Source organism: Filicampus tigris, chromosome 12 (genome assembly GCF_054856515.1).
Source record: "Filicampus tigris isolate MCC_2025a chromosome 12, RoL_Ftig_1.0, whole genome shotgun sequence".
In the NCBI taxonomy this organism is placed as follows: domain Eukaryota; kingdom Metazoa; phylum Chordata; class Actinopteri; order Syngnathiformes; family Syngnathidae; genus Filicampus; species Filicampus tigris.
This window is the reverse complement of record NC_141228.1, coordinates 5,287,501-5,308,434: the sequence shown is the minus strand read 5'-3', so window position 1 is coordinate 5,308,434 and position 20,934 is coordinate 5,287,501. Positions and strand designations below refer to the sequence as shown.

Sequence of the window (20,934 nt, the reverse complement as noted above, 5' to 3'; positions counted from 1 at the left end):
TCTGATTCCTGTATTTCAGAGATTGAAAGAAATAGACGAGCAAATTCGATCAACTTGCGTGAGTCTTTATTTGCATTAGGTGCCTTGAAAGATAAAACAAACACGCATTGAGTCAATTGTTTTTTGTCAACTAATAATTCAGCTTACATCCCAAGCGAGTGACCTGCAGAAATTTCCAGTAAAGGCAGCAAACCTATTCAAATGTTATTCAACCTCTGAAGTAAGTGAGACCTGAAATAGGAAAAAAAAACAGTCTTTGTAAAACCAGGTCATTCTGATGAAGAAAAACCCCACCAAAATTCGGGCATCTTTGTCAAAAGTGGAATTTTCTGCTACAACTGTCTGGAAACATGTCTGCCATTTATACTGACATTAATTCTGTATTTTAAAAAATGACAAGATGTCAAACGGTAAATCTCAGTGGAGTAGTTATTCTGTGATGAAGTCTTGCCTCTTTATGGAATTTCCCTCTGCCTGTCTCGTCCAGTTTTTGCATAATCTTTATGACTACTTACATTTCACTCACCCAACATTTTCCAGACATTCCTTTGTTGTCTGCTTAAAGGTCACATTGAATACATTGTGGCCATTCATGCAAGACTGTTCAACAATATGTCACCATACCCTTTCCAAAACTGAAAAGCATCTTCAATAATTTTGTACCATTTTATTTCGTTTACTCTTTGTCATTTGTACAGCTGCCAGTCTATGAAATTCCTTGCAGTTTAATGTCCAACATGTAACTGTGAAATCATGCATGTCACATTAGATTGAGCATCTCATCAATATCATGGCAGACAAATAAGGGGCAGTGTTCCTGGTGCGGCTTTGTCCCCAGCTGGTGGACTGGGTCAGCTTTCAGTCATTGCTTTCATAGCTGCACAGTGTACCAGCCAGGTGTCCCACAAGTATGAGGGTTTTCCTTCATCCAATTCAGCCAAATTCTTCAGCCTGAAGAAAAAAGTGGGGGGTCTTTTTTGTCCCACATCTTTCATTGATGAGAAATGATGAGGGTGGGGGGCGGGATGGGGCGGGGGACATCCAAGTGTTTGGGTGGGTGCAGGTGTTTGTGTCAGGAGGGGCTCTGGTTGGTGAGCTTGGCTTGAGCGGAAAAAAAGGAATGTAGGGCTCCTGGAATGTTTCAAGCAGTCTGAGATAATTGAGGGAATCTGGAACAAGAAAAGACAAACCAAGGTCCCGCAGTGGAAGAATGTGCTTTTGGGATGTCTGAAGAAACATTCCGTCTATGCAGACCGCTTCACTGAGCCCAGAACCTGCCTCAGATGGTACCTTTGGGAATACAAACTCCACCTTTATTTTGCTAACATGCCCATACTGTACTCCTATTGCTTTGCAGTACACCTCACATATTGCAGGACTTCAATTATTATTTTCCACCAGGATATACTGTCCTGATGTCTATTTCATTAGCATCCTAAAAGCATTTGCTGTGTTTTTCTCTCTTTTTTAAAAATCGTTTGGAAAAAAATGCTTTTGATTTTGTTTTATTGTTTTGCATATTATATCCTCCAGTTTGCAATGATCAATCCGTCGGTTAGTCCATCTGTCCGTCCAGTGGCCTGTCCGACGGTTCGTATATTTGTCCATCAGTCTGTTAGTCGGTCTGTCTGCCTGTCAGCCCATCCATTGGTGGGCTGGTCTGTCTGTCGGTTGGATCGGTCTGTCACGCCATGTGGTGGTCTGTCTGAGGGTCCATCCATTTGTCCGTCAGTCGGTCCGTTCATCTGTCTGTCAGTCAATCCCATCAATCCATCAGTGGGTCCGAAGGTCTGCCTGTCAGTTTGTCCATCTCTTTGTCTGTCGGTCTGACTGGTCGGTCTTTTTGTTTTTCATTATTTACATAAATTCAGTCAAGTGTGACTGTTTGTTAAGGCCTAGATAGACCAAAACGATGTTGGCCAACAGTGACAGACGCTTACCCACTGTGGCGTCCGGCTGGGTGTTGGCGCGTCACGATGGAAAAATACACCACAATGACAGACAGTGACGCTGACCATTAAAGTATCTTCTGCGCATACATAAGATATAATACCCTTCCATACCATCGTCGGCGGTAGTCACTATTTCTCATTGTTAGAAAAATCCAACCGGGAAGCTGTTGGCCGGGGTGGATTATAAAAACGTAAGCAATGCATTCAGCTATATTGTTCGCTCACGTTGCACTCCCACACAAAGTAAACCAACACATTCTTCACACGGTATTGCGAAATACTTACATTGTCAACCTCGCACTTGCACTTGTCAGAAGATTAAGGCAGCGAAGGCGTGCTCACTGTTTATCCGCATTTGTCACTTGGTGCTCTGAGCGCTGATTTGCTAGCTAACAGCCAATCAGAGTGACCAAATGTCACGACTGACGACTCAACATGCGTAAACGCCCCCCAGACGCTTACAGACGCGTTACGACACTACGACCGTGGTCACTACACCAATCAGACGGCACGACACTTCACGATCTCCCGACGTCGGTTTGGTCTATCTAGGCCTTTAGTCTCCGTGCGCCCTGCGACTGGTTGGCAACCGATTCAGGGTGTGCCCCGCCTACTGCCCCAAGACAGCTGGGATAGGCTCCAGCACGCCCGCGACCCTTGTGAGGAGAAGCGGTTTGGATAATGGATGGACGGATGGATGTTTACATGTTTACAACATCTCCTTCTCTGACATTAAGCAAAAAAAATGTATGAAAACTGCCAGACATTCAGGTGGCCGGGGACTTTGCAAAAACTATTGCGATCTTGTTTCAACAGCTGTAAACACGTCCATACACTTACAGAAATTCAGTCATCAAGGGGTTTACTCAATGACAGATCATTTTGAACAAAGAACCTTTTTTGGGTTTTCTCATAAAAGGCAGCAGCCACCCTGCATTAAAGTCCAAGATAAAACACAACTCTCTCTGAGTTTAGATTCATTTGTAATAAATAAAAGTACAAAATAAACCTACTCCGAGTTTTAGTGTTTAAAAATAAATAAATAAAACAGGTTAAACTGTTAAATCTCCCTGAGATTTTTCAAAGGTGAAAATTAAAGCAAAGAACAAAGTTTTGACCTTTCAGCTGCTTAATTGCCTATATAGTTGTCATCTGAAGGTGAAAAGAAGTAAGTGACCGATTCTTATTGAGGAACAAAAGCATCAGTGTATTTTCAGGAGGAAGCCTAATTCTTGTGTCATCAAGAATGTGAGCTACTGAACTAGAGGGCTGTTCGCTCTCTACGCTGCTGCATGGTGCTGAAAGGTACTTTCTGGCTAACTTGGCCAGAGAGGAAGTTTTTTCTTTCTCTTCAGCCCAGGAGTAGAGTGGATTGGCATCATGCTCATGTAAATCAGCTTAAGTGGTGAAGCTAACGACCGAAGCGTTACACAACGAGCTGCTAACATGTTTTATAACATTGTCACGTACCTGCGGCATCACCAATTTGTTTTGTGTTCACCTCAAAGTATTTCCAAGTGACTGTCCTCAGCTCCGAATGATAATTGGAATACAGCTCCCGGTCCCGTGACTTCAAACCACGGCTGTGAAACATTGTTCATGGTTCTGACAACATGATCCAAATGTTTAAGTAGCACTCAGATACATATCTTATAAAAGAAAATATAAAATTGCATATATTTACCAAAGAAATGTGTTTGTAGTGCTTCTCCCAGACTTAATGACACAATTGTATGCCATACAACGGTGGCATTTGTACTGTAGAAACAGAAAATAACATGAAAACACTGTAGATAAATGAATGTATTCAAGTTAGGCGGGCTTAGCGATCGGCAACATAAGATATGGCTTCACTCCGGTGGCTTCACTCCTACCGACTGCGAGTACGCAACATTGTTAGCCATTCATATCATCGCTGTCCAGTGGAAACCTCGTATTGCCAAATAGGTCAAATTCAAATTTTTTCACAAATTGATACAAATGGTCCATTCCTGGCGGCACGGTGGTCGACTGGTTAGCACGTCCGCCTCACAGTTCAGAGGTCGTGGGTTCGAGCCCGGCTCCGGCCTCCCTGTGTGGAGTTTGCATGTTCTCCCCGTGCCTGCGTGGGTTTTCTCCGGGTACTCCGGTTTCCTCCCACATTCCAAAAACATGCATGGTAAGTTGATTGGATACTCTAAATTGCCCCTAGGTGTGATTGTGAGTGCGGATGTTTGTCTCTGTGTGCCCTGCGATTGGCTGGCAACCAATTCAGGGTGTCCCCCGCCTACTGCCCAAAGACAGCTGGGATAGGCTCCAGCACGCCCCGCGACCCTTGTGAGGAGAAGCGGTACAGATAATGGATGGATGGATGGGTCCATTCCTGATTCATCAGTAATATCTATGTAATTTTCACCAATATAAAGCGGTGAAAAAAAGCAACAACACAGAGATGGGCACTTTACGCTTTTTTGCTGGTCCATCCTGCGTCTACGACCTAGATATTTTTACAAGTTAATTTCATATATTTTTTGATCAGGAAAATGAAAAGAGTTGTCATTTTCTTTTTTATCAATTCATTTTGGAGAAATTAGGAAATAAGTGACTCCATGAATAACGCCTCTTTTTATTGAGAAAAATGGCCGCACCCCCAACCGTTCTATCCATGTTCGGTCGGAGTCACTGGAGGGACCAATTAAAAACCCTCCATTGGAAATCATTGTACTTTCATTGCTTATAATGTCCAAAAACAGTGATCAATTGGCACCAAAAATGTGGACGCCCCTACTAATGCCCACTTCAACATATCAAAAGGATAAACCTGTCCGTGCCTGATTTATATGAGGATCAGGAAATGTGGAAGTGAGCACAGCAACATAGATTTTTGCTGGGACGAGCACACACATCTTCTTTGCTAAAAAAAAAAAAAAAAAAAAAAAAAATGCTTCTTTGTTGATCACGGTTAGGACAGGCGAGGCATTAAACACCAGTCAGGATATTTACAGAGACTGAAGTGGGAATGAGTAGACGTGCACATTTATTTGGATGAGGAATGGCCCCAGTTTTTCGACCTACAACACGCCGTCCAATTTGGAACATAGCAGCCGAAATGGTGCTTTCCAATGCGGCCACATTCGGCTGTGGAGTCAACCTCCTCGCTGGAACTTTTTGTTTGCTGAACATTGACGCTTGTTCGATGAGGGCTTTCGTCACCCTCACGCCGCTTCACTCAGGCAGGTCGCAGCTGCAAGCAAGCAAGCAGGGACACCGCACGCGACTGCTTGCGAGGCGACATGGCCTGAAGCTAGTTGCTGCTATTAGCCGTCCCAATCCTACCTTTAGCCGGGGAGGGGAGCGGGGGCTCCAATCTGCCTGCTGCTGCTGCAAGCCGCGTCCCTCTCTCTCCTGAGACATGAGTTTAGCGTCGCTAAATGTCCGAATTATAACTATTCGGGGTTCGTGTGCGCATTCATGCTCTTGTCCGCTTCAGCTTGTGAAAGTGGAGGAGCAATCGCCACCGTATTTTTGATTTTGTGGAGGTGATCATGATGAGATCACATTTTATGTCAATAAATCCAAACTATTGTGCAGAACACTTTTATACTTTTACAGTTTGAAGTGGACAAGAGTAGTAATGTGCATTTGCATTTTGGTGGCGATCGGTCACCGTTTTAGACAACAGAACTGACAAAGTGAGCAATATTACCAAGCATGCCTTCCTCACGTGACTAGACCACGAAGACCGAAAACATAACATAAGCCACGCCCCCCTTAAATCACTACAATGCTTTTGAGGTGGGCATTTTAGTACTGATGTCATTTTTACATGCAAACCTATTATATAAGTGCCAATGTTAAGCTCACCCAAGTGTCCCTTTAAGCCTATTTTGACAGGGTAAAAAGTACACATATCTGTTTTCAAATGTAGGTGATTTAATGTGACAGTGTTTGACATTTTAATTCAAAGTAAACCGCACAGAAGCATTTGTTTTATTTTATGTTGACCTATGAACTTAATCTGCACACATTGATTTTAAATTGGTCTAAGCCTGGGTATTATGGATTTAATGATGTTTGGAGGCTGTTTGCATGGTGCAGTGCTGATTGAAGCTAATGTTAAAGGAGTAACCAGCTGTCACTTGTTAGACTGAACGCCTCTCCGAGGTGCTGACAGGCTGTTGGGTTTCACGTGATGGTCGTTGCGCGTCACCGCCAGAAGCTCGAGCGCGCCGCACTGACACTCAATGAAGCGGCCGTCTGTCTGTCAATTAAGAATTGACCCCCGCAACGTAGTGGAAAGGTGGTAAATAAGTAAGCCAGGTAGAATTGTGACAGCTGATGCTCAGTGATTCGCTAGGGTGCTTTGCAGGTTTGATTGCCCCCCGTCCCCCCACCCCCCTCCTTTAGTTAAGAGCGCCAAGTGAAGGGGAAAAACATGGCCGGTTTAATGGCAGGTTTTGGTTGTTACACCCACGCTATCGTCCGGAGAATCCCTTCGTCTTTGGCTAAAGAAGCGCTCCGGACCAGCCAGGCTGAGGTGGATGCAATCAAGGCGCAAAGAGAGCATGATGCTTACGTCCATGTCCTGAGGACCACGCTCGGGCTGGAGGTGATGGAACTGCCCGCGGATGATACGCTCCCGGACAGCGTGTTCGTGGAGGATGCCGCGGTGGTGTGCGGGGATACGGCGCTCATCACCAGACCAGGTGCAGAGAGCAGGAGGAGAGAGGTAGGGAAAGTGGCAACATATGCTTCGCTTCAGAGATCACTGTTACCTAACAATTAACATGGGATGTTAACGTGGGGAGATTTGCTTTCATCCGTAACTGATCATCACAAATGTAGATTAGAAACGCATTATAGGCTACTTAATTGCATATCCTGTCTATTGCGCAAATCATTGTATTGCATTGATCGTCAACAAAAGGCAACTTGCTTTATAAAGTCACTAAGTACTAGTACCACACTGTGCGCACATTTTGGTAATGGACACAGGCAACGCCCATCTTAAATTTTATACAAAATGTGCTACACTAATTTTAGGGTGCTTTGGATGAATGTGTAATGGCTCAAATGACTACTGCTAATGATGATATTCTCAAATTCTGTTTTCTTTTGTAGTTGGGTCATCTAGCGTTTTGTTGTTGTTGCTAGACTTCATGCTCACACAAAGTGGGTGACCGTGTGTGTGTGTGTGTGTGTGTGTGTGTTCGAGAGAAGAAAACAGACAATGGGGAAACGGTTGGTCAGCTCCTGTGAAAGTAGCTGTCATTTCAGATAAGTGTCACTTTATTTGGTACAGTGGCTCTAAGGGGCCCGGGCCTCACTGTATTCATGGGAAAACTTTGGTGATGCTGCCCTCAAGCACACCATTTGATATTTTTGTCGCACGTTGTGCAATGAAAGATGGATTTATTTGGCACATTGGCACAAGCATAGGGGAATTGTCATGTCAGCTGTCATGAGTGAAAAAGTCCGTCCATTAGGGCTGTTCGATTTTACCTAACAAAAAAAATCCCGATTATTTTCTCTCAAAACCGATTATACGATTACGATTTCTTTGTAAAATAATGAAAAATGAAGTGCGTATTTTGAATGTCTGTTAAAATATTTAGCTGTTGCCTTCTGTTTATGTGTGCACTGCTCAAAAATGTTTTACTACTACTCTTACTACGCACATGGCATCAACATCAATTTTTTTGTAATGCTTTTGCACCATTTGTAATTACAAAAGCAGGTACATTAACACAAATGCCAGCACAACAAAAATACATGAACACTGTGAGGTGAGTGATGTAACAGTCAGAACTTGAAGGGGAAGTAACACAAACATATGTTTTCAAGAATATGTTCTATGCAAGCCCACTACTTGAAACAAGGCATTCTGATAAATATTGCGTTTGTGGAATAAGAGTTAATCCACTGATGTTGGCTAATTTGCAGCAAATGTCTCTGATGCTTGGTAGAGATATGCTTTTTTCAGGTCCGATACCGATACCGACTATTAGTAGTCAAGGAGGCCGATAACCGATATTTGGAGCGGATATTCATTTTGAGTGAAAATGGCATCAAAATCTAAAGAAAAATGTACTCTTAACTTTGTTGTTATGTCTTTAAGCATGTTTATTGAACAATGTTTCAGGATTGCATAATGGTGATTTTTTTTTTTTTTGGTAATCATTATGACAAGACATTTTTGACAGTATACATCTCTATAATAAAATTCAAACAAAAAGTTCAGGGAGCACCCAGGATTGTCAGCATGTCTTAAAAAGGACCAAGGAAAACTTAAACAATAGCTCCATGTAGATTTCTACAATAAATTAACATTTCAAAATGACAGAAATGTTAAACTTTCACATATCTTTGTTTTGATTTCCACATCTTTAAATTGATTTATTATCGGCTAGCAGAGTTTTAAAGAAGGCCGATGCCGATATCTGTCAAAAAGCCAAATATCAGTCTATCCCTAATACTTGGTGTGACTGGTACCTCTAAAAATGTTTTAATGTCACAGATACAAATTTCCACTTATCACCATAATTTATTTTAATACCACGCATACCATGAGTGAAGTTTGCTTCATTGTGCTGCACTGTAGGTGTATTCCAACAAGCCTGTTAGTAGGGGGCAGTTTGGGGAGGATTCCTCACAGCGAAATGTTGTTGTTGCAGTGCTTTGTCAATCATATGGACCAACGTGAGCCATCTGTCAAAGCCCCTTTTAGCTTGGGGTTCTAGGCAATTGCCGGGGTTGCTTGGCATTTTGCTGTCTCTGATTTGTCGTAGACATGATAAGGACCTTAATGTCTTCAAAGTTACCTCAGTGTTATCTGGTTGGGACCTAAACATTCCTGCCATTGTGGAAATATGGTTGTCACTGGTTAAAATAATCAGATTTTTGTGCCCTGTAAAGTACAACATTGTCAATGGCCAACAAAGAGCCACTATCGATCATTAAATAAATAAGTCATTCTGTCAGCTTTATTTGCAGGCTCTAAGTCCAGGACTTGACAAACAGGACACACAATTATGAAACAACACTCCACCCACCACCTGAAAAATGCATACACATATACAGATTTTTATGCTGACTCATCTAGACACAGACAATTTTTGTGATATTGAAAATCAAGCAAAATGCAACAATATTAACCAAGAACATTGGCACCCATGTCCTTCTGTCAGGTAATGTACCAAGGTAAAAAGGGTGAAGCTGCATCTAGCTGTTATGCTGCACACAAATGGAAGAAGCTGCCAACAGAATTTAAGTCAGACCACAGTGTAAATTCTTTTAAATCCAGGCTAAAAACTTTGGGTTTTTTTCTCATACCTTTGATTAAGGGCCTCTATACAATTTTAACTCATTTTTTCCCTCTTATATATTTTAGAAACCCATTTTTCCTCCTATATTTTTTGATCGGGAAAATGAAAAAAGTAGTCATTTTCTATTTTATCAATACATTTGGGAGAAATTAGGAAATAAGTGACTCCATGAATAACGCCTCTTGTTAATGAGGAGCATGGCCGCGCCGCCTACCGTTCTATCCTTGTTCAGTCGGAGTCACTGGAGGGACCGATTACAAACTCTCCATTGGAAATCATTGTACTTTCATTGCTTTTAACGTCCAAAAACGGTGCTCAATTGGCACCAAAATTTATGTGGACATCCACACTTCACTAATGACCACTTCAACAGATCAAAAGGATTAACCTCTCTGTGGCGGATTTGTATGAGAATGAGGAAATGTGGCAGAGCTACATAGATTTTTGCTGGGGCGAGCACACTCATCTTCTTTGCTAAAAAAACAACAAAAAAAAAAAACCCCACACTGCTTCTTTGCTGATCACGGCTAAGACGAGCGAGGCATTTAACACCAGTCAGGATATTTACAGAGACTGAAGTGGGAATGAGTAGACGTGCACATTTATTTGGATGAGGAATGGCCCCAGTTTTTCGACCTACAACACGCCGTCCAATTTGGAACAGCTGAAATGGTGCGTTTCAATGCGGCCACACTCGGCTGAAAGCACATGCTGCTCCGCGATGATGCGCACATTCAAGACTGGCCCGGTGTTCGATGAGGTCTTATGTCACTCTCACGCTATAAACTGGTGGCTGCAAGCGGTGTCGGGATTCCGCGACAGGAAGATTGGCGCCGGCTGGAAGGACAGTAATGAGCTAATGTTGTTGTGCCTTTTGTTTTAACGGTCTGCTATTAGCCGTGCCGTTATACTGTTAGCGGGGGAGAGATAACGATCCATGCTTGCCTGATGGCAGCCTGCCGCTCGCTCCCAGAGGCCGTCTGCCTCCTGAGTTGACACAAATTTAGCGTAGCCAAATGCCGGAATATAATCAGTCGGGGTTCATGTGCGTTTTCATGCTCTTGTCCGCTACAGCTTGTGTAAGTGGAGAAGCAATCGCCACTGTATTTTTGATTTTGTGGGGGTGATCATCATGAGCTCACGTTTGCTGTCAATAGATCCAAACTATTGTGCAGAACACTTTTATACCTTCACAGGTTGAAGTGGACAAGAGTAGTAATGTGCATTTAGTGGCGATCGGTCGCCGTTTGAGACAACAGAACTGACAAAGCGAGCAATATTACCACGCTTGCCTCCCTCCCGTGACGTAGACTGCTGAGGCCGAAAAAATAACAAGCCGAGCTCCAAAAGGGGGCGGGCCAATTTGTCGTAAATCTAATCACAAAAAATGACCTTAAATCACTAGAGTCTTTTGGGGATGGGGGCATTTTAGTACCGATGTCTTTTTTACATGCAAATCTATTATGTAAGTGTCAATATTAAGCTCATCCAAGTGTGCCTTTAAGTTTATGTAATTAAAGTCCTCTTTGCTGTCATGCCTTTGGCAGCCCTTCAACCCCCCCATACAAATACCATAATGCATAGACACCTTGTTTTGACAATATTTTCTGCAGATTTAAATTCCTAGCTATCCTTGCCACTTGTATGACTCACTTGATGAAACCAATCGCTTCCCTTCAGGGAGGTTTGACAATTGTGTGAATGTGCAGTGACTGGATGAAAACTTCCAACTGTACAGGACTGTGTTGTGCTTGTTAGTGTACTTTATGAATCCTTACCCAGGAGGTTGTGGACCCCTTGAAGCCTTTATTTTTTTAATTTACAATGCCCCATGTACATCTGCACCGTATGACATTCATTTACTGTATTTTTATTATTATGTACTAAACTATGGCTAAAGCTTTAATAAGCCATATAGTATTTTCTTTTAAAAAAGTGCAATTCTAGAAACAGATCTGTTTTTGATTTATGTTTATAATAGGGATGTCATATTTGGTTAGAACAAATCTTTAGGTATTTCTTTCCTCCAGGTGAGCACAAACTACAATCAACATTTAAAAATAAGTTTTCAGTCTTGAGAACCAGAAATATATTGTTGTTATCAGATTGACAAAATATATATATATTGTGCTGAACAGAATGAGTATCCGTGCTGCCATAAATAATGATCTAAACCCCCATTTGCACATACATGGATTATATGAACATGGCAGGTTTTTAATGCAAGCACAAAGAACACGTCACAGAGTAAAAGCAAGACATACTAGAAGCATTCATGAAAAAATGGACATTTAGGAATTTCTGTTGTGTATAAATAAAAATAATTACTGATAGATACTTTGTGTGAATTCAGAAACTGTCACTAAGGCTGAAAGGTATCACTAGTTGAGTTGAAATTTTAGTAAGAAAGAGATAAGGACATTGATCAGGCCCAGCAACTGCAAAGTTGTATTTTGATAATAAAATAAATAAATTTGATTGATAGTTACTTCCAAGTCTAATTTATCACTATACATAACTTGTACTATATGGAGATGACTGCACATGCTAAGGATATTCCCGCCTCTGTGGACATGCGCCATGGACCATGTGCCTGCAAAATGAACAGAGTAGAGAAACCCCTTCCCACACACCTACGTGCACACGCCATCCTTCCGTTACCTTAGAAGACGCACAGTGCAGCAGGCTGCAAGACAGCTGCTGGACACATGCAAACAGGAACTCCTCTGTCTTGCTAGATGACGTGGTCTCACTGAGTCGTCGCCGGAGGTGTGTGAATGTCTGGTTTGGTATGTGAGACCACAGGAAGTAGACCATGCATGGTGTTGTTGGGAGGGGAAAAAACAACTCACTTTTGGGTCAGAGAGGGCATAGAAAAAGGCATTCTTTCTGTAGAAGGAATGCCTTAATGTGTACCACATAAAACAGAACAGTAGATACAGAGTCTAAAAGATCGCTTACATGGAAGGGCTTGTCATCTTGAACTAACAGGATTAGGCATATTCATGACAAATATTTTGATTGTCTTCCATCATGCCTCAAGTAATGCAGATACCAATTATTCAAATTCCCTCAAGGATTTAGTTTATACGCAAAGCATCTTTTGCAATAATGTTTACTCAAATAAATGAAAAAGGGAAAAACAAGATTTCCTTTCAACCAGAAGCGAGACTATCGGTGGCACTAATGTATTCCGATCAAACCGATGTTTGGTAATTCCATTGCCATTTGAGGTAAGACTTGATGAGAGTAAATACAGTGTAACCTCTTAGGTTAAAATCTATCAATTTCAAGATGGACACCAGTTTCCCACCATACAAAATAATAGAAATAACGCAACCGTGGATTGGATCATTTCTATTGAGAAAATTAAACCTTTGAGTAACTGTACAGCCAATATTTTAAGTAAAACTGTAAAATACTTGACATTGTCATACATGCGTATAATTAAATTAATTACTCAGGTTGTGCATCTCTACAATGAAAGACATTTCAATATGTATCTCGATATGGAGTGTGATACGGTTTATTTCAAATTGGAATGATTTAAAGCGGTTCAATTCAGTGGGATTACGATTCAATTTGATACGGTACAGCTAGTTTGAGAGGGTATGATGCATGCAATGAGTATCTTGTTGTAATGTTACATACATATGAATTTGTCAGCACTGGAAATGTGGCAATTCCTTCAAAGATATACAGTATATCTCCAATAAAAGCTTATTCATTATGTATCTTGATATACTTTAAATTGGAATGATTCTATCCGATTCGATGCACTCACATCTTTTAAATCAAAATACATTTTCCGATTGAAATACTTTTTTGTTACATACCTATTACTATTAATATTAAGATGTAAACAAGATGAGAACATAAAATAATGATAAGAACAATGACAGTGAAAGGCAAAGGTGAGTTGCAGTACAAATGACTCACACATTTCACTGTTGAAAAATGGTGAATTGTTGCACAGGTGACATGCGGTGGCATGGCTTTGTTGTGAAGATCCTCACAAGTTGATTTAAATTTGATTCTTTAGGTTGCGATTTGATTAGATTTGGATTTTTCATAAACGTGGCATGTCACATCACATTTTTGAGCGATTAAAATATCTGAAAATGAATATTTGCACTACGGCTGCATGATATTGGAAAAACATGCGATTATGGATGTTGAAATGGAATCCAAAATGACCCCAAATGTCAGATTTAAAAGCAGGAGTGGTCGCTTCAGGCTGCCACTTCTGGCTATTGTTGCCATGTTGCTGTTTGATCGAACACGGCTTCTGCCCATAAAATGCGGCTCACATGAAAAGTGCCCCCCCACTGGCCAGGAGGTGAATTGATTCAGAGGATTTGATGATCGATGGGGGAAGTTCAATTTCAATCCATTGATAAATTTATATTTTTACCAATGGACCTTTACAGGTTATCTTATTTTTGCAAACTGGATTTACGCCACAACAATGAATTTTAAATAAATCAATCAAGAAGCGATGTGACAGTGACAAATTTGTTTTCAGGAATCTGGGGGTTTACATATGGTGCCACACTTTTACCACACTAATTCTGCCTAGCAACAACCTTGAAAGTGAGCACTTCTGTTACTCTAGTTTGCTGTGTCTACAATCAGGTACTCTAGTTCAATTGTCACAGACATTTGGTTGTCTGTGTTGATTATTACATTGCTGTTGCAAGTAGTTGTTGCTCCACCTATTTTCTTTCATATTAATTTAATGTTTGCACATTTTATTCTACGATACTAAGCTGCACTGTCTTCAAAATGCACCCGAAATACAGCCTACCGAACAGGTGAAACGTGTTAGTACTTGACAGTTTATGGGAGCCTGACAACTTCCTCTTATCCTGAAGCTGACATGCAGAGTTGGGCATTCTATGTGACGGACCAGTCCGCCGATATAGTCCATCATCAATCCATCTTTAGTCTATTTTTCGCGGCAAGGCTTCGGTGGCCGCGGCGAGCGCGGGTAGGAAAATAGTGAGTTGTTGTTGCTTGGGAGACAGTTTTGAGTGAGGGACCAGTCTGGGAAGAGGCTTCCAAAACGCAGTGACTCCCTATTTCTCTTCAAACCTCGTTCGGGGTGTCGTGGGGGGTGGTTGTTCCTCATCACCCGTTGTAGTGTGTCTTTTCATTGACCGCTCCACTTGTCTAACTGCGCTCCTCTTGATTCTGGTGGGAATGTGCAGGTCTCTCTGCCTTAAAGCCACTTGTGTGACGAGAGGAGCCTCTCAGTCACGCTGATTATATAGAGAGCCTCGCTGTACCAGCGCTTCTTTCTGATTGGTGGCCCACGGCGGGAAGTAGTCATCCAATCAGTGCTTGATGGGAGGGCTCCCGCACACGGGCTCGCACTGATTAGATGGCCATTTTCCCGCCGAGCGCCACCATTACGGGGTCGTGTTTTTTTTTTTTTTTTAAACAGTTTTAGAAACACTGATGATAACTAGAGGCAGGCACTATTTCTCCCCCCCCCCCCCCCTCCATGAAAAATTGACGGATGACGGACGACGGAAGGGTACCCTTGCTGCTGACGGATGATGGATGACGGACGCTCAATTTTTAGTAAAATGCCCAGCTCTGCTGACGTGGTGTTTTTCCCATTTGGCGGTTCAATGTGTTACTTTTCCAGAAGTACCCGCAAATGATTGCCCTCTGTAGCTGTAAATGGTGTTATTTCCAATGAGCTCATGCCGAGTGAAATGATGAAATATCGCACATGATCAAGCTTTCCTGGAGGGGAGGCTAATTACACCTGTAAATGCAACTGAGAGAACAAGACTGGATTCCTTTTTACTGTGGAAATGCATCACAAGAGTGATGTAAGATTCGAGTTTCAACACGATTAATTGACTTGTAATGCTATGCTGTATTGAAGTGAATTTAAAATCCAGCCCTTTTCAAATGCCAGGTTTTTGTTGTATAAAAGTGAACCCAAGAAAAAATCATTGTCCATCATTGTGTTCCACCATTATCTATACAACTCAATTGAAAAAAAACAAAAAGGCTTTTTGAGGGGGAAGTAAAAATCATCGATAGGCATTCCGTCTAACTTACGGATCGGTCCATGTATCAGTCTATGACTGATGTCCGTTTTTCAGACGATACATGATGAACGGGAATCTTATAAAAAAAAAAAAAAAAAGACTGACTTAACATAGACGAAGTGGATTTCGCACGTCTATGTAATCGTCTATAACCTGACACCCATTTCGCTGACATGACGGAAACACACATCATAGTGTCGTGTGTTTGCTCGCAGGGTTGACTACACACTGCGGATGTCTTCGAGCACGTGAGGTGTTTTGTATTGTAGCGACCAGAGATCGTCCCAGGGACGCAACGGTCCGTCTATCCATTTTGTGGATGGATGGACGAAGGACAATAAGTCTTTTAAAAAGGATGGACTAAACAAGGAGAGAGGGGGGTTTGTCTGTCCCTCTATTCGTCTCGAATTGGGTCAAGTACAAACTGATGTGTTGTGTTGGGTTCTTTTAAAAAGCAAGACCATTGTTCGCCTTTCCGAACTACCCGCACAGCACTTTTCATGTGCGTGCACTTCACTACCATTGCAAAGGCATAGTCTGCCCCTGGTGGTTCAACACATGCAACACCATGGATTATGCCACAGGACATTTCACTGACTGACAGAAACACGCCCTGCCTGTTTTGTGTGTGTAATCCGGGATAAGGTATGTATTGGGCGTAGGAAAAAGGTGGATAGCAATTTTGTTTTGTTAACTAACTGTTAGGGTTCACTGCAGGCTGGCCTATCATTCTGCCTGCTGCTGCCTGGGCCTTTGCTGGCCTCAGCCTTGCCCTGACAGCCCATTTACCATTTTACCATTCCATGTGCTACAGCCTAGCTGTTGCGAGCCTAAGATAGCCTAGGCCTGGCCTTCGGTTTCTTCCCACCTGCTACAGCCTGGATCGTTGCTGACTGGCCTAGCAGTCTGCCTGCTGCTGCCAAGGCCTTTGTTGGCCTTGGGCTGGACCTTTCACCGGCTCAAGCCTGGACCGCTGCAGGCTTCGGCCTGGCCTTTTTGTTCGCTGCAGCTTGGACCTCAGCTGAAGTCTGGACCATGAATGAACTCAGCATGGCCTTCCACATACTGCAGCCTGGATATTTGCCAGCCTCGACTGGGCCTTCTACCTGTGTAGCCTGGGCCTCTACTGGCCTCAACTAGCACTTCCACAACCTGCAGTCTGAACCTGTAACAGCTGGATGGTGGACATTAGCGTCTCTCATATTTCTATTTGTCACACTGTGTACCTGGGACTTAGGAGCAAATTATTACCCATGGGTAATAATGTAACTGTGTTTTGCTCATTGGACTTTGTGCATGGAGTCACATCATGTTCTACTGATGTTTATCGAGGCATGCTACCTGCGCAGCAGGCACAGGGATTAAAATGATCTCATGTATTTCCCATAGACTTAACCCACATTCAAAGTTTACTGGCTTTAAATGATTTTTTTGCATTCAGTGGGAATTTAGTCAGTGTTGTAGGCGGAGATGTTGAAATGCTACTCAAGTAATTTAGTTAGGAGTTGTGCAACCAAACCCAGGCCCAGCGCAGCACTGTATTGAGACGCCCTGAGAATTCAAATCACTGTCCGGTCTAAAAATTATTCACCTCCAAGATATGCAGCTTGCTACAAAAGTGGATGTGAGCAGGATATGGGTGAAGTCAACGGATTTGAAACATGGCTAACAATAACGGTTACTAACGACGATATTTTCATCAATGGAGACGATGTTTATCGAGTTGACCGACCAAAAAATTGTGGTGGTGTTGCTACCTTTGTGAAATCAAAATTCCGTGCTCGGTTAACGTTGTCTAAATCGGTTCCCAAACAGCTGGAATATCTGGCAGTGACTTTGGATAGTTCAAAAGATTTCAGTTGAACTGGTGTGTTATAGCCCCCCATCTGCTGTGATATCTGCATTGCAGTCTTTGATGCAATTTTTATCCGGACTAAATTAGAATGAAATTGTTTTAACAGGCGATCTGAAGTGAGACTGGCTCAAACCAGGATCACATGATTTGAAATATTTTTGTGACTGTCAAGCTGACCCAGTTGATTAAACTCACCAACTCGTTTAAATCCTAAAAACCCTGACAGATTGACAGTTACCGGTTTGATATTGACTAATTTTTGTCATAAATTTTCAGCTGTTGGTGTTTTTTGCAATGAGTTGAGTGACCACTGTTGTTGCGCTCAACCGAAACACTAAAACCCCTAAATAAAAACCTTTTAAAGAGGGGATCTTAAACATTTTAATGAAGAAGGATTTCATCATTATTTGTTTAATTTTAATTGGAGTAGAATAGAAAAGATCCCAGATGTTGAGATGGCAAAATGATAATTTTACTGACATTTTAAATAGACATGCTCCTTTCAGGAGATATAGAATTCAGGGGCAAGATAACCTTTGGTTTTCTCATGAACTCACAGAAGCTATTCATATACGAAATCTAGCCTGGGGAAAGACGAGCGCTACAGGTTCTCCTACTGATTGGACTGCTTTTAGAGAGCTAAGCGACAAATGATCCTCGCTCATCAAAAAGGGCAAATCTGAGTATTACTTATCGGTCACTACAAAACATTTAACGGACCCAGCCACGTTTTGGAGAGCTATAAAATGTCTTTCTGTAAGCAACGACTCTTCCAACATTACTCTCTTTTGTGATGATGATTCTGTTGCTATTCATGATAAAATTTAGTTAATGAATTGCTTTAACAAGCATTTTGCTTCTTCTGGAGCCATATGTTTGGTCCAACTCTATATCATATACTGCACAGTTTTGTGCCCTTTTCTGTGCTAGATGTTCGTAAGGCCTTAAAAAAATCTGGATCCTAAAAAACATACAGGGCCAGACTTGCTAGATCCTTCTTAAAGCTAGCTGCTGTTTCTATAGCAGAGCCACTTGCATATATTTTTAACCTTACAGTAGTCACTAAATAAATTCCCCAAATTAGGAAGTCTGCTTTTGTTCTCCCATTACTGAAAGGTTGCGACCCTAGTATTTTAAACAATTATAGACCAATATTGAAATTATGAATATGAAATGCACCCAAAAGGCATTGAAAGCATTGAATGTATTTTCACTTATGGATGCAGGTCTTCATTAACAAGCTGCCATATACAATTGTCAAACACAAATATCCCCCAGTAAACAACATCAACAAAAAATTGAGAACTGATCGTGCCTGTCATCAGAGGTTAATTCTGAAAACGCTTTTAGTTCAGGCTAATATACGGTAAAATTGCAGCTTTGCACACCTTTTGATTTTGACATGATTCTGTCTGACAGTGGTTTCACATTTGGACACAATCCGAATAGCTTGGTTACACACACATTTTTTTAGAATTGTCAACTTACCTGTGTTGGTTGTGTAATTTCAAATTTGAATGGTGGACAATGTGCCAGAGATCCAAACCTTTGTATACAAGACACTCAAAAGTATAATTTCTCCCCTTTAGTCATCTACAACTTGTTGGTGCACTGCAAAATTTGAAAAAACACATCCACCTGTAGACATACCTTCCTTTCACCACCCTACTTTGTGTTTTTATTCATTCTACAGCCCTCTTGTTAAAACAGCAGCTCTACCGTGTACATTGCTTGTTTGATCGTTGGATGAAGTCCTGCAAGGGCAAGATTAAGCAAATCTCAGTCATACCTTCTCCATCGTCATAAATCAAAAGCCATGCCCAGGCAATGACAAGGTTTTGACATCTGCCCAGCTCTCAGAACACATAACTAAAATTGTTTGAATAATCTATCTGACAGGACAATAGTGATTTGTCTCAATACTTTGAGGCAGTGTACATCCCCCGACTGATCATCTGTCAATCACAGGGCTGGCACATAAAGACAGACAACAATTCCAACTCAGATGTAAAGTTTTCAATTTATACTTGGAGAGGAAGAAGAAGCACCCTTAGAAAAAAAAACACATTCACAGGTAGAACAAGCAAACTCCAAGCAAAGGCCCAATATCAGACTTCAACATGGGACAGTGAAATCCACTCATCCACTGTGCTGGCTAACATTGTTCCTTTCTATTGGTCTTGTTGGTCAAGACTACTTAAATTATGCAAATCTGTTTCTGCTTTTGTCCATTTTAGCCTATCTCAAATGTGTTTGATCAGATTGAATTTTAAGACTCTGTCATGATGTTCCGAACTCATCAGAAAAGGGCTGTGTATTGCTTCAAGTTTGGAAGCATAGAGTTGTCCAAAATGTCTTGCTGAAATGAACAATTAAGGTCCAGATGGAACTAAGGTCTCTACACTGACCAGCCTGATTAAGGTTGGCCCCAGTACTTTTGTTGTGTTTCCCCCGAGTGTATTTAGTATCTCATTTCCGTGCTGATTTTTTATTTATTTATTTATTTATTTTTGAGTACTTTTCTTTCAAATTACTTGTGAGTCCTGGAAATTCATTGCAGACATTCTAAAGCGCATGGGTTCCTGTGCTTCCTGCACTGTAAAAAACAAGACTTGTATTTAATGGGCTAAAACAGTCATTTTAGATGGAACGACTTTAACATATAAATTATGATAAAATTATCCGTGGAAACGGTGTTAGTTACTGTAGCGCAACAAAGCAAGCAAGTTGTTTGCTCCAAAACAATTTCATGAGTTGTTTTTACTTATTTCTTTAAGTTGGGGGACAATACAAGGCACAATTACTACTTTGTTGAAAATGCGGGAAAGCCAATTTTCACGTTAGCAAAAAATGTCAATGTTTTGTTGAATTTCCCAACTTAAAATTTTATGGAATTTTTTTTTATATTTTGAGTTCAGTCAACTTTTTTCTTTTTTAACTTTTTTTTTTAACTCACCAAGTAAACCACTTAAAACAAAATATACACAAAGTGCAATGAATCAATTGTCTTCAGAGCTCTTTGAACTAATTTCTTCAGAGCCCCCCATCTGAATCTGAAATACCCTCAGTCCCTTTCGTCTGGTGTTTGTGCACCATTTAAGATAAGATAAGAAGGCCTTTATTGATCCCACAGTGGGGAAATTTTCAGTGTTACAGCAGCAAAGATATAGGTCACACAGGGACGGCGGCATAATGTAGCCATTAATGTATAACATTAACGGCAAACATTCAGGATCAAACCTATGTAAATATACGCAGTAACTTGTGTATATACACACCAACATACATCTATATAAAAAGTATGAGGAACACTCATTTTAGCCTGTACATAGTACAAAGGAAAAAATACTCTAAGTAAGTGACAGTGCTGCAGTGCTGTAGTGAAATGTAAGGAACAGCATTGGACAAAAATAAAACTAGACTAACAGTAGTGGGGAATGTTGGGTATTGCACGATATGAGCACAAGTGCAGGACTGCACAATTGCACTAATGTCCGCCAGTTTGTAGAGACAATGTTCACAATGTTCTTGTAAAAGAGTCTGACAGCAGCAGGCAAGAAGGAACGGCGGAATCTCTCTGCACAGCGAGGGTGTAACAGTCTGTCACTGAAGGAGCTGTGGAGTGCTGTTAGGGTTCCCTGGAGGGGGTGGTCCGGGTTGTCCAGCATTGATGACAGCTTGGCCAACATCCTCCTGTCCCCCACAGAGTCCACAGAGTCCAGGACAGAGCCGGCCCTCCTGACCAGTTTGTCCAG

At 41.5% G+C, this 20,934-nt stretch overlaps 1 protein-coding gene and 1 long non-coding RNA gene across 3 annotated transcripts in view; one reads left to right on the top strand and one right to left on the bottom strand.

Annotated features, from left to right (window-relative positions):
* Positions 1–309: 309 nt before the first annotated feature.
* On the bottom strand, positions 310–6,687 carry LOC147138133 (uncharacterized). Of its 2 annotated transcripts, none has more exons than XR_015088947.1 (4): positions 6,508–6,687; positions 3,637–3,710; positions 3,423–3,557; positions 310–1,290 (listed from the first exon to the last, which is right to left on the bottom strand). It is a non-coding gene; the product is annotated as an uncharacterized LOC147138133 (long non-coding RNA). The 2 variants fall into 2 exon arrangements; XR_015088946.1 differs by having other exon boundaries at positions 3,423–3,535.
* ddah1 (dimethylarginine dimethylaminohydrolase 1) overlaps positions 6,094–20,934 on the top strand; it is an 83,480-nt gene continuing 68,639 nt past the window's right edge. Inside the window, exon 1 of the mRNA XM_086046993.1 lies at positions 6,094–6,660. Within this exon, the coding sequence (XP_085903119.1) occupies positions 6,367–6,660 (294 nt within the window). The 5' untranslated portion in view covers positions 6,094–6,366. The remainder of the gene's footprint in view (positions 6,661–20,934) is intronic.